Below are 14485 nucleotides of genomic sequence, written 5' to 3'. Positions count from 1 at the left end.
CTCCCACATGCAAATATCTCCTAGTGGCTAACTCAGACCAGCAGTGGAGACCCAAGGAGCTATCCAACTACCATTTCAATGCATGCATGGCTGGGGTGTCCAGGAAGAGAAAAAAAAAGGACATACCCATGGAATTTAATTTTATTGGTCTGCTTTAGACACTTCACCATTAACAGCCAGGTCTAGACAAATCCTACAATTCAGCTGTCCATCAACTTAGAACTGATTTTTAAATTTCTAAAGACTGAATGATTAATCGTAAGGTCTGCTGCAATAACAATTTGCCTTTATACACCACCTTCAACATAAAAAAACAAAAATGGAACCCAGGAAAACAGATGAGATATTAGAGGGTAGCTTGGTCAAAGAGGTGGACTTTAAAGTGGGTCTTAAAGGAGAAGAGGAAGAAGAGATAGAAGGATATAGAGTGGGAATCTCAGGGCATAAGCATGTAGAGGGTCAAAAGCACAGTCATTATGGAACAGTGAAGGAGAGATGCACAGAAGGCTAGGGTCAGAGAATGTTAGGTGGAGGTGTGACAGGATCAAAGATATTACCAGCCACTGGTACTGGGAGCAACTCGAGAATCCAAAGGTTCAGCCAGATCTGTACAACAGCGATGGCCCAGACAAGCATCACAAAATAGATGTCACTCGTTTTCTTCTTCTTCATAAACGATACTATTTGAGGTCTTGGTATTCCTAATGGAGTGTACGAGGAGGAGGATGAGGAGGAGGAGGAAGAACTGAAGTCACTCGTTTCAATTGATCCTAATGAGAAAAAAAGAAATATTACTGCACATTTAAATCAGCAATGGGACCTTTACAAGCGTCTATAAAATGAAATGGGCATGTTGATAATATTAAATCTGATTCAGAGTGGCTCCAAATTAACTAAACTGCCAAATTTCAGCTAACAAAAAGATCATCTTCAAAAGGCAAGAACTTTTAGAAATAGAAAACAAAACAATAGGACTCCATCAAGTATGTCACTCTTTCATGTATCTACCCACCTATCCATCTTCTAAATTATTTTGTTGCTCTGTCATTCCATAAATGCATCTGCTCGTGACTTAAATTCATTATGCTGTCTGCTTCAATGGTTTTCATGGCAATCTATTCTACAATGATTCTTCTTTAACTAAAAATATTCTATCCTAACTCTTAATTTTAACTTGTGTCCTCTGGTATATAAATTAGTCACCACAATGAACAATTTTTCTGGATCATTTGTCTCAATTTCCCTCATAATGAATTAGATCATCTGATCAATAAATTGGCGCAGAACATTTTACTGTTGGAGGGAGGGAACAGCTAGAAGTCGTGGTCCATGTCGGAACCAATGATAGTAGGGAAAGGTTTGTGGTTGCACACAGTTTCAAGAACCAGAGAGAAAGTTAAAGGGCAAGACCTCAAGGTAGTAATCTTTTGATTGCACCCAGTGCCACATGCTCATGAGTACAGGAGCAGTTAAGGTAAGACAGGTTCTCACTTGGCTGGAGAAATGGTGCAGGAGTGTGGGCTTCAGATTCCTAGGGGATTGGGACCAGTCTGAGTGAATGGGTTGTACCTTAACAAGGCTGAGACCAATGTTCTCACAGGGAACTAGCATCGTGGGGGGAGATTTAAACTAATTTATGAGGGAAGGAGCATCAGGATAAAGAATTACTGAGGAAATACAAGGTGTAGAGGAAGAGACAAACAACATTAGAATAAAGAGCAGTTCAGTAATAGAAGAGATCAAACAGGAGGGAAATATGAAGTAGGCTAGGATGATTTTAGAGTGCATGTACGTAAGTGCATGGCATGTGGTAAATAAACTTGAGCTGCAGATACAAATAGCCACATGGGATTATGATACAGTGACAATAGAGGAAACTCATTCTCTGTTATTGGCTCATGTAAGGGGAGGAATGGTCACTTAATATCCCTGGCTACAACATATTCAAGAAACATGGAGAAGGAAAAAAATTGAGGTTGGGTGGCAATATTGATCCAACGTACTGTTGCAGCACTACCACGGAGCAATGGACAAAGGTTCAAAGAGAAAATCTATTTGGTTAGAATTGAGGACCAAACGTGGCCTGCTGGATGTATACAATAGGTCAGCAAATAATGAGGAGACGACAAAGGAGCAAATTTGCAGGAAAATTGCAGGAAGATGTAAAAACTTTAGAGTAGTGATAATGGGGGATTTTCAATTATCCTAATATAGGCTAGGAAAAAAAAAGTGTAAACAGTAAAGAGAGGGGGAGTTCCTGAAATGTGTACAACAGAATCTTCTGGATCAGTAGATTTCCCACTCAATGAGCAAGGAAGCAGTGTTGGAGCACATCTCAGTGGAGGAGCATTTGGGAAACAATGATTACAATGTCAGTGTCAATGTCACAAAACGTACAAAATTCTTACAGGGCTGGACAGAGTGGTTGCAGGAAGGATGTTTCCCATGGCTGGGAGGTCTAGAACCAGGGGACAGTCTCAGAATAAGAGCATAATTTAGGACTGAAATGAGTAGAAATTTCTTCAATCTGAGAGGGTGGTGAATCTTTGGAATTTTCTGCCCTAGAAGCTCTGGGGGTTCAATCGTGGAGTATGTTCAAAACTGAGATCCGTAGGTTTCTACATATTAAAAACATCAAGGGATACAGAGATAGAGAAGGAAAATGTTGTTGAAGTAGAAGATCAGCCATGGTCTCACTGAATGGCAGAGCAGGGTTTGAAGGGCTGGATGGCCTTCTCCTGCTCCTAATTCATATGGTCTTATGTTCTTATTAGGAACACAACAGTTGTGAAAAAGGACAAGGAAAAGTCAAGTGTGAAAATACTCATCTGGATGAAAGCTAATTTCAGTGAGCTGAACTGGGACCAGGCACAGGTGAATCAGAATCAAAGGTTGATGTGTAAGTCAGTAGATGAACAATGGGACATCTTCAAAGAAGATACTATCAATGCCTCAGTAAAGGAAGTAGTAGTAGAAAAATTGAATGGTGCAAAAGTAGATAAAGAGGCACTTAAAAAGTTGGTAGCGCTCAAAATAGAAAAAACTCAGCAGCCCCTATCGGATGCATGCTAGCTTACTGAGGAAAGTAAAGTTGGAAATTGCAGAGACTCTGGTCACATTCTTCTAATCCTCCTTGTATATGGAAGTGGTGCCAGAGGACTGGAAGATTGAAAATGCTACACATTTGTTCAATACAGGGTAGAGGGATAACTTGGCAACTATTGGCCAGAGCGTAACTTCATTGGTGGGGTTTTTTTTTTAAAGAGACAATGGTCCAGGGCAAAATGAATGGCACTCGAGAAAATTACAGGTTAATAAATTAAAGCCAGCATTAATTTGTTAAAGGCATTAATAGTGTTTGACTAACTTGATTTGAGTTCTTAGATGTAGGAATGTTGAAGGTTGATGAGGATAATGTGGTTGATGTGCATATGAACTTTCAAAAGGCATTTGATAAAGTATCACATAATAGACTTGTTAGCAAAATTGAAATCCACGGGATTGAAGGAGCAGTGGCTAAGCGAATACATGGCTAAAGGGCAGAAAGCAGTGAGCAGTGGTGAAGAGCTGTTTTTCAGACTGGAGGGAAAAGTGCAGTGGTGTTGGAACCACTGCTCTTTTTAATATATATATTAATATCCTGGACTTGGGTGTACAGGGCATCACTTCAAATTTTGCTGATGGTACAAAAACAAAAAATGTAGTAAATAGTGATGAGGATAGTAATAGATTCCACCAGGACATGGACAGACTGGTGAAATGGGTACACACCCAGCAGGTAAGAGGCTAGAAATCCTGTGGGGAAGTGATTTTCCTCTTGACTCCTCAAAGCCTGTCCACCATCTACAAGGTACAAGTCAGGAATGTGATGGAATACTCTCCTTTTGCCTGGATGAGTGCAGCTCCAACAACACTCAAGAAGCTTGACACTGTCCAGGACAAAGCAGCCCGCTTGATTGGCACCCCATCCACAAACATTCACTCCCTCCACCACCGACGCACTGTGGCAGCAGTGTGTACCATCTACAAGATGCTCTGCAGGAAGGCTCCTTAGGCAGCACCTTCCAAACCCAGGACCACTACCATTTAGAAGGACAACAGCAGCAGACACATGGGAACGCCACAACCTGGAAGTTCCCCTCTAAGACATACACCATCCTTCACTGTTGCTGGGTCAAAATTCTGGAACTCTCCCCCTAACTGCACTGCGGTGCCCCTACACCACATGGACTGCAGCGGTTCAAGAAGGCAGCTCAACACCACCTTCTCAAGGGCATTTAGGGGTGGGCAATAAACGCTGGCCTGACCAGCAACACCCACATGCCATGAAACAATAAAAAAAAACTGATGAGCTGAGGGCACAGATAAACACAAGGTAGCATGACAAAAACAGAAACAGAATTACCTGGAAAAACTCAGCAGGTCTGGCAGCATTGGTGGAGAAGAAAAGAGTTGACGTTTCGAGTCCAATGACCCTTCAACAGAACAGAACAGTTCTGTTGAAGGGTCATTGGACTCGAAACGTCAACTCTTTTCTTCTCCACCGTTGCTGCCAGACCTGCTGAGTTTTTCCAGGTAATTCTGTTTTTGTTTTTGTTTTGGATTTCCAGCATCCGCAGTAGTTTTTTGTTTTTAACGTGGTAGCATGATATCATTGCCATAACAGAAACTTGGCTTAAAGAGGGGCAAAAATGACAGCTCGATATCCCCAGATACAGAATTTTCAGGCAGGATAGAGGGGTGATAAAAAAGGTGGGGATGTAACATTATTGGTTAAAGAAACAATTAACGGCATTCCAAAAATACTAAATAATCAAGGGGCAAAAGGAGAGGAGGAAATAAATACAATAACTATCACTGGAGAAAAAGTACTAGGGAAACTAATGGGGCTAAAGGCTGATAAATCCCCTGGACTTGATGGATTGCAGCTACACTCATCCAGGCAAGTGGAGAAAGTTCGATCACACTCCTGACTTGTGTATTTGCTATACTCCTTGCATTTGCATGTACACCTTTTAACACTGCCAAATTCCCGTGCTGTACACTTTTTAACCTGTGCTTCTTCTGTCTTTCAGAGTTACTCACTAATTCTCCATCTCCCATCCCCTGCTCTAAATTTGCCCTCAGGTCCCCAGCCTCTTGCCAATCTAGTTTAAACACCCCACAGCACTAACAAATCTCCCTGTGAGGATATTCGTCCCAGTCTTGCTCAGGTGTAGACCGTCTGGCTTGTACAGGACCCACCTTTCCCAGAAGCAGTCCCAATGCCTCAGAAATCTAATACCCTCCCTCTTCGGCCAGCTTTCCAGTCATGTGTTCAATTGCTCAATTCTCCTATTTCTATACTCACTTGCGCATGGGACTGGGAGTAATCCTGAGATTACTGCTTTAGAGGTCCTGCTTTTCAATCTCCTTCCTAGCTCCCTAAAATCTGCTTTCAGGACCTCATTCCCTTTCCTATCCAAGTCATTGGTATCAACATGGACCATTACCTTTGGCTGAACACCCTCCCTTAGAAGAATGTCCTGCAGCCGCTCCATGTCACCCTGGACCCTGGCACCATCCTGGGGTCAAGTCTATGGCTACAGAAATGCTTTTTACTTTGGCGATTTTCAGTGACATTTGGATCAGTAACCAGAAGTCACAGATTTAAGATAATTGACAAAAGAACCTGAGAGGAGATGAGGAGAATATTTTTTTTTCTCAACACACAAGTTACAATGATCGAGATGAGCTGCCTGATAGGATACTGGAAGCAGATTTAATGGTAACTTTCAATAGGGGACTGAATACATACTGCAAAAAGGAAACCTTTGCAGGGCTATGAGAAAAAAAATCAGGACAGTGGGACTAGTTGGATAGCTCTTTCAAAGATAGGTTGAATGTTCACTTTTTGTATGATTCTAATGTAAGAAATTAGGTTAAGAAACGAATTAGTAAAGTATGGAAGGAGTACAAGGAGAGAACCTCAATATATTAGATAGAATAATAAAATATTCTACAAGAAAAATCAGTACTTAACTGCTGCTGAAAAGAGACATGTTGCCAAAGCTCTTTGTTTTGCACTCATCAGGACAAACACAAGAATGCCAAATTTCAAATTATCACAACAACTTATACTGCAGGAGAAAAGGAGTGCCGATTGGTTGGCATGTTGACTGATAGGCCGAAGTGTTGCCCTGGAAAAACCAAGGGGGGACTATAGGCTCCCCAAGCTCCTGGGTAATTCAGAAGGCTTGCAAGGCTTGAGCATATTCCTTGCATTTGCAGGGAACGGGACCCTGTGTATGAATGTATGTCGCATCTATCAAGCGTAAATGAGGAATGTTCAGAGCGCGACTGATTAGGTTTATTGTGGAGCTATTAGCACACTCAGCTTGGTTCAGCAAGTGTTGCCCAATCATGGAATCACATCTAACAGTAGACATTTTGCTTTGGGTTTTGCAAGCGTGGACTTGTTGGATACGGTCTATACTCTGCCTATTACGAACAACCGAAGCAACATGCTGTTTGATTGGATCAGCCAATTGGGAAATATGTCCTACACACCTGGCACTGCACTGGCACTGAAATTCACTGAACTTTGCTTTTTCAGGGCAATTTGAGGCAGGTTGGAAACTTTGCAGATCCAAAAGAGGCAGCCATTTGCGAGTTTGCACATTACACAGCAAACAATGATCTGATCAGGATAACCGTCCCACAGAATAGCTTTGAGGTGCTCTAAGGCTAATTATCTCAAAAATTTGAACAACAGATTAAGCAAGCCATTTCTCGCTGCTACTATGCAGTGGCTACATGAGTGGTATTTTCCATAAACAGGATGCTGCCATCAGTCTAAAAAGACATTCTGACTATCACATAATTCAATTGAGCAACGTCACATATGAGTTTCAGTGCCATTGAGATGCCAGGTACGTAGGATGCAATCCCAACAACTGGCTGATCAAATCAAACAAAACATTCCTTCAATTATTCATTACAGGTAGAGTAGACTGTACACAATCAGCCTGTGCTTGCAAAATCCAAAACAAAAGGTTTACTGTTAGATGTGATTCTGAGATTGTTCAGCAGGTGCTGCCCAATCCTGAGTTCGCTAATAGCTACACTAACAAACAATTTCAGATAATCTATCGAGTTCATGACATGACACATTTATGCCTGCTAGAAGCAACATACATTCACACGCAGGGACCCGTTCTCTGCAAACAAAATAAATATGTTCAAGCCTTGCAACTTTTTTTGAAGTACCTGGGAGCCTAAGGAGCCTATAGGCCCCCCTTGCTTTGTTCATGGCAACGTCTCGGCCATTCAAAGTCGACCTGCCAATCAATCAGCACCCTTTTCTCCAATAGTATAAATATTGTGATAATTTGAAATTTGGCGTTCTTGTATTTGCCCTGATGAGTAAAAGACGAAAAGCTTTGGCAACATGTCTCTCTTTTCAGCAATGTTCAAGTTCTGTGCTACCAAGCGACTGTAAATATATCTGCAAGGTGTTTATTAAATGCAAGGAAAGCGAGTTGGCAGAATGCACATGGGATATTTTCGGGTATAGGCAAGATGTGAGATATAAATAAAAAGTATTAGGAAAAGTGGTTATGCAAAAGGAGAACATGCGCTCTACACACGTTGCACCTTTGTTAAGGTATAACTGCATGGTAAAGATTGGTGTTCAAAAGTACCCGTTTTTTAACGGAAACCGGACAAAATGCTGGGAAACATCCGAAAAAACTGAGGGAAGTGGGGGCAGAAATAGTGGAGGCCCTGGAAATTTTACATTGGGGCTTAAGAGTGGATGTGTACTTGAAGGGTGGTGAGATAATCCTGCTAATTGCAGGCCTGTTAGTTTGATATCAGGTGGTAAGGAAAATTTTAGAATCTTAACAACTTACATTTATATGCTCCTTTAACTTAGTTAAATGTTCCACAGTGCTTAAAGATGAAATTATTAAATACCTGGATGCAAAGCAGCAAACACAGATTTCAGAAAGGAAGATCGTGCTCGACATACCTGATTGAGGTCTTTGAAGAGATGATGGATATGATGGATGGGGAAGGTGTGCATATGGACGTGCAGAAGGTACCTTATCGGAGACTACTGAAGAAGATTAAAGTGCGTGGCGTTAATGGGAGGAGTAGCAAAATGGATTTAAAAACTGATTAGAAGAGAGGAAACAAAAAGTAGAAGTTAAAAACATGTTTCTCAAAGTGGTGGGAAATGAATAGCAAGTCTTACACAGGTTATGCTCAGGAACTGTCTGTGTACATCAATGCTTTTTGTATAGGTGACTATTGTGGACAATATTGAATTAGGAGGTATAGTAAATAATTCTGAGGACTAAAGGAACGGCAAAGAGATACTGATAAAATGATTAGATTCTATCTGCCATTGTTTCACCCATTCTACGTTAGCAAATGTGAAGTGTCACTTTGGTTACAAAATTAACAATTATACTTTAAGTGGAGAAAGACTGAGTGTTATGGAAGAACAGAGGGATTCGGGTTCATGTTCATAAGACATTAAATGCAGTACAAGTAGGTAAGACTAAAGGAAAACTGGATCTTATTTCATATAAAATATTGAAGTCCAACTATAATGATAAATCTATACAAAGCCTGAAGAAGACCTCAAAGTATGGCCCACAGTTTGCAATCCACATTATAGGAAACATTTTGAGGCAATAGAAAGGGTACAGCAAAGATCACTAGGATGCTTTCTTAGTACGAGGAAATACAAATACAGAGACTTGAAAGATTGAGTTGCCCTTACTAAGACAAAGGACATTCCTGATGATCTGATAGAGGAGTTTAAAATTACAAAGAAATGGGACAGAACAGATAGAAACAAACTATTCCCAGTAACTGTAGGTGTATTGTGGGGAGGGGAAAATCAGAGGTCCATGCCTGTGTTAAAGATATTGTCCAATGGCAACATTCAATGGTTGACTTATATGAAAAAATATTTGGAAACTACAATGATCAGCGTTTGTTGAACCCATTTCATCCTTCCCCATTCGCAAGAAGCTGATCTTATCTCAGCATGTACAATTCTAGAAAGACATTCCAATCTTTAAAAAAGGCAAACAAAACTACCTGCTGCAATGAAAATCATTACCTATAAATAAAAGGCAACAAAGCAGCAATGACTTACACACAAAAATATTTATTGCATATTGCCCACAGCATTGGTCATTTTTAAAAAATTACATTTTTACAATATAATGCTGGCCCTATGTAGATTGCTATTTACATGGCTCAGAGGAAACCATTTGTAAATGACCAATTTCCTCAATTATTTCGAACAAGACGACAATTGATCACCTGATAATTCTTTTGATAAATGATCCTCTTGAGGACGGCTGAATCCTGTCATGGATACTACCATATTAACAGCACGTACAACAATTTGAATCACTTGATCAGACAGCTCCAAACCTGTAGGCAAAAAGAACAAGTCAAAAAGTAACAAGCATCCCAAACATAACAGGAGACTGAAAATAGAACAAACTATGTTCTACAAAGGATCGTTTGGTAGTATGGAACTTGAGTATTGCTGAAAAAAGAAAAAAATATTTTTTGTCGAAGCTTTTCATCTTTCACTCATCAAGAAAATTCGCAAGAATCCCAGTACAAGGGAAACAACAAATTTATACTGCCAGCTGGGCTCGCAGAGTGGCAGATTTGCATGTACTAGAAGCTACATATATTAATACACAGAGCCCTGTTCTTTGCAGACAGAAAGAATATGTAAATACATTGTGCCTGTTTCAGCTAAACAAAATATGACAGCCATTCACTGATTCATTCCTCAGGGCAATGCCTTGACCAATCAGAGTCAAGCTGCCTGATTTAAATTTCAAACAATGCTTGGCAGTTAACTGTTAGTCACCATCAACTGGTGCATTCTCCATGGCAACACCTCTACCAGAGTCCAAGTGCCAACCAATCAGCACTCTCATACAGAATAGATTTGTTTTTTCCCCTTACATTGGTATTCTTGCAAATTGTCCTGTTGAGTGCAAGACAAAAAGCTTCGATAAAAATGTCTCTTATCAGCAATACTAAAGTATGTTCTACAAGATACGCAAAGTCAACAACTGCAGCCATGCGGCACTCCCATAGGCAGCAGTAGTCTAATATAAAATTTGGGGATCAAGAATTTTATTATTTTTAAAATGGCTACTTTTTAAAAAAAAAGACTACTGATTATATATTTGTTTTAATGTTCAATTGTACTCTAAATATCAAAGAATATCAAGCAGTGTGTGCACCAGAGGGAACACATTTTTCCTCATCCTAATTTGCTCTTTTATAAAACTAAAAATTATGAGTGTAATCTGAAAAGAAAACTTCTAATTGTCATTTGTGTTTTGTTGATCATACTTAAGATAGTTGCATTTTCTAACTGATACCTTGTGAACACACAAAGAAAGGGAACAAATATGGAATTATATTTCAGAGATCAAATCGCATGGACCAAATTTTCTTCTGGAAAGTTACAAATCAATGTTTTCAGTCATTTAATGCCCCAAGTGGCATTGGGTCCATGCCCTCTCTTCAATGTTAAACAAAAAAATCAAGAATGAACCACTGAGCCTAACCCTACATTCTCACACCCCTTTTAACTAAGCTATGCCCCCCTCCTCCACAGCAGAGGAGCAGCAAAGAACTCCCCATGCCACCATGCTTCATTGCAACATTGCCAAGCTCCAGGAGTCCCACATCAGTTCTGTTCAAGTATAAGATCATCTCCCAATGCCACCAAGGAACATCCTACGGTTTAGCTGAACACCATAGACCTTTCTCAGACTGCAAACATCTAACTCCAACTAGTAAACATTGCAAACCATTTGCTATATATACTTATCTTTAAATCTGGTAAAAAAAATAAAAATTAAATCAACAGGTACCGGAATATATACTGACTATTTTCACAGCATAATGGAAAGACTTGTGAAACTTAATCCTCAAAGTACTAATAAATATTGCAGAATATGATATAATACAAATGCAATTTAACTTATTCACTCATGGCAAATCAGTGGCACAGATGTTTATCCCTACATGGTATAAACACCCCTACTGTTACAGAACAGTATATCCTCTGATTCAGTTTTAGCAAAGCTATGGGAGATCAATGCATGTAAACACACAAGTGGAAAAAAGGCTTTTCAGACATCAATATAAAAATAAGGGGGGGGATATAAAAAAGTCCATTTCAGGATATTGGTTAGTATTTTGAATGCACCATTCAAACACAAATAACTGGAGCATCTGTTATTAATAGATTTGAACAAAAAATGCTTTGTATAGCATATGATAGCACAGCATTGACTTACCTGCATCACTTCCTCTCTCTTCCTGAATTGCTCCCATAACCAGTAGAATGACAATCACTACAAAAACTGGAATACGCCAAGAGCCAGCAACTGATGCTACATGGAAAAGGAATACTTAAAAAGTGAATATGAACATCTATTCTACTTTCCATTATTGTGCTACAATGAATGTCAATAAACATTTTGAAATCAATGAAAAGGAGCTACTTGATAAGTTAAAATGAATGAAGATCACCAAATATCTTGGGACAGGATATTTCGCTGAGCGGGCAGGCGCGCACCCGACTTGCTCGAGCATAAAATGACGTGATGACGTCGGCACATAATGACGTCGAGCAAGTGTCCAGACGTCATCGCCATTCGCAATATTTTGGTTGGTGGGTGTGCGTGGGAGTCGGCAGTGCGCTCGCCAACATTTAAAAGGCCCTTTAAAGGCCATTAAAGTCCCAATTAAATGTTATTTTTCACTGCCCATTCAACCTTACAGTTGGCTGGCAGGTGAAAAGGCCAAGCTGCCTTTGCACTTTTTAGGAAACATCATCCACAGACAGGATGAGGTTTCCAACAGCAATTAAAAATAAAATATAAATTTTAACATTTCATTAAGAACATGTCCCTGCTCATGTGACAGAGTCACATGAGCAGGGACGTTTTCAACAATTTAAAATTGTTTATTTTTAATTCTTAGACTCTTCGTCTCCCCAAGGCAGCTCCGTGCCTCAGGGAGCTTTTTCAGCGCACATGCGTGAAGTTGCCTGCTCCCCCTCCTTCACCTCCACCCCCCCCCCACCCCACCGCCACACACAGCCAGCGCCCCCTGCCATGTGCTTTTTGTGCTGGGCGAACCTTAATTGGCCCGCTAGAGTGAAATCGCAGTCCGGCCCCAATTGCGGGCGGCAGTTGGCTTCCCGACCACTCCCACCCACCCCGCCGAGCCTGTCCAAAGAGGGAAAATTCCTGACCTTGGACCAGATGGTTTATATCCTAGGGTCCTGAAGGAGGCTAGGAAGGAAAATTGCAGTGTACTGCTACAACTTTGAGAAACATGATAGTAATAGCTTAATAAATAACAAATAGTATAGATTTAACACTTCACTTATTGAAGAATGTACAAATCAATAGGTTTCTTGAACTCCCTCATTCCGACTGATTTTAACTTGATTAGTCTTTCCTATAGAATCTTATTGAAGGCTTTGTTTGATAGGTTAAATTAGAATCAGTGGAAATCCAGGATGGGATGTGGGACTGGATACAGAATTGGATTAGGAGCGAGTCAATACTTATAAGCAATATTGTGTCAGCCTGGGAGAAACATGCTAAGTGGTTTACTGCAGTGATCTGTGTTTCTGCCCATGTTCTTATCTACAAAAGTGATATGCATTCAGAAATCAAATAATGAGCTTGTTAAGCTTGCAAAAAACATTAAAAAGGGGGGTGCTGTAATGTTTTCAAGAGGCATGCTAACTAACTAGATTATATTAAATCCACCAGATAATTGAAGAAAGAAAAAGCAACATATTTAGCACAAAGAGTGTTTGCAAAAGCCTGCAAAATTATAATAATCACATTTTCAACAACAAGGCAATGTGAAGAAGCAATTAAAAGAAAATACAAATAACCACAACAGTGAAGTACAAGCCTGGAAAGATTATGTTTAGTATTTAGATTTGACTAGGAATACTAGAAACACAGCTCTGGTCACCACGCTTCAAAAGGGCACATGTCAATTTGAAAGGGTTCAGAAAGGAGGAACAGCAGTGACCACAATTTATGGAGGATGAATAATGATGACATAGTAGGGAAGTTATAACCTTGCAGATTAATGCAGGGTTGGCTTCTACAGCCCAAGCTAGCAAAGCAAACTATTTGCCCACAAAGAGCCAGAAGTTTTAGATATAATATGATGATCAATATTATCACTATAACTGCCAGATCACAATGTAAAAATATTAACAGCTAGCTCAGTATAACCAGCGACACATTTGATTTTGAATTACTTACTTGAAATTTGGATTGTACATTTCCTCTTTTACACTGTTCATCATTTCTCATTCCCTTACTGTGTCGCCCTCATTTTAGTTTAATATTCCCTTTCTAATGCCCCTTTCCTTTCTGACATTACCCATTTCTACCTTCTCTGTTTCCCCCTCCATTCCTGATTCTCATAATCATTACTTTCCCATGATGAAAATTGAATGTTTGTCCTGTTAGCCATAACATACCCTCATAGATACCTCGTGGTGCTGTTCAATAAGTCAATGGATTCATTATTTTGTAACAATAAGAATTTAGGCCATGCAAGGGATAACATCAGGACACTGAATAGTCAAATTACATCTTCTGTGAAAAAACACTGGGATTTATACTGGTGCTTGGAATTGAAATTCACATCTCAATTTTCACAGAATAATGGGCAATGAATGTCATATGTATTATTTACCTATATATTTAATTCTTACTCTTTATCATTTTTAAGTTGAGAATACATGGCAAGACAGCATGCAAGATGCAGCAACTGGCGGTAAAGGTATTGTATTGAGCATTATTGTAGTTGGAAGTAGGGAAACATGGGTTAGTATCAATATCCTGCACTTTGGTGGCACTGGAGGAAAGTCCTGATCATTGGCTGAACTTGAGTGGAGATGCTCAAGTTTGTCAGTATTGCAGTGAGGCTGTTCTGAGTTTGACAGCATGATTTTGGAAAGCCCTTTAACCTGCCATCACTGTGGAAAAAAATCTAACAAATAGAGCAAGACGATGTCTGCTCCAGCAAGATCTTGGCCACTGTGTTCTAGTCTCTATGTCTGAGATCGCTGTTAGTGACTAGAATTGCTACATTTTCTAACTGTCAACACAACAGGTAATAACCGTGAGCTAATTGGAGACTTTATTTAAAAAATTAACTCAAATATAAATGAGGAAAGGACCGATTCTTTGAACTTAAATGTCCTTAAAGGACACAAAACAAAAAGTTGCATAATCAGTAGTTTGCCTTTAAAAAAAACTGTTTTTACTAAATTTTACCTGAATAAAGGTTTTGAAATTTGCTCTTGAGCTGTTTTACAAATTTTGAGCAGAAACTGGAGGATCTAGCTGTATCTTGGCAAATTAGGCAATCTGTACAATCCAAATGCAACTAAGAGTCA

The 14485-nt window shown here is 39.7% G+C and overlaps 1 protein-coding gene across 3 annotated transcripts in view; it reads right to left on the bottom strand.

Annotated features, from left to right (window-relative positions):
- tmem245 (transmembrane protein 245) overlaps positions 1-14485 on the bottom strand; it is a 209956-nt gene that overhangs the window by 139855 nt on the left and 55616 nt on the right. For all 3 annotated transcript variants that reach the window (XR_013576178.1, XM_078538661.1, XM_078538662.1), the window contains exons 3-5: positions 11340-11435; positions 9322-9435; positions 558-770 (exon numbers count right to left, since the gene is read on the bottom strand). Coding sequence is in view for 2 of the 3 variants with exons in the window: in XM_078538661.1 (XP_078394787.1) it covers positions 558-770; positions 9322-9435; positions 11340-11435 (423 nt within the window). In the remaining variant the exon portion in view is untranslated. The remainder of the gene's footprint in view (positions 1-557; positions 771-9321; positions 9436-11339; positions 11436-14485) is intronic.

The sequence above is a fragment of the Cetorhinus maximus genome, chromosome 3, assembly GCF_964194155.1.
Source record: "Cetorhinus maximus chromosome 3, sCetMax3.hap1.1, whole genome shotgun sequence".
In the NCBI taxonomy this organism is placed as follows: domain Eukaryota; kingdom Metazoa; phylum Chordata; class Chondrichthyes; order Lamniformes; family Cetorhinidae; genus Cetorhinus; species Cetorhinus maximus.
Note: the sequence above shows the minus strand (reverse complement) of the source record. Positions and strands in the feature narration are given on the sequence as shown.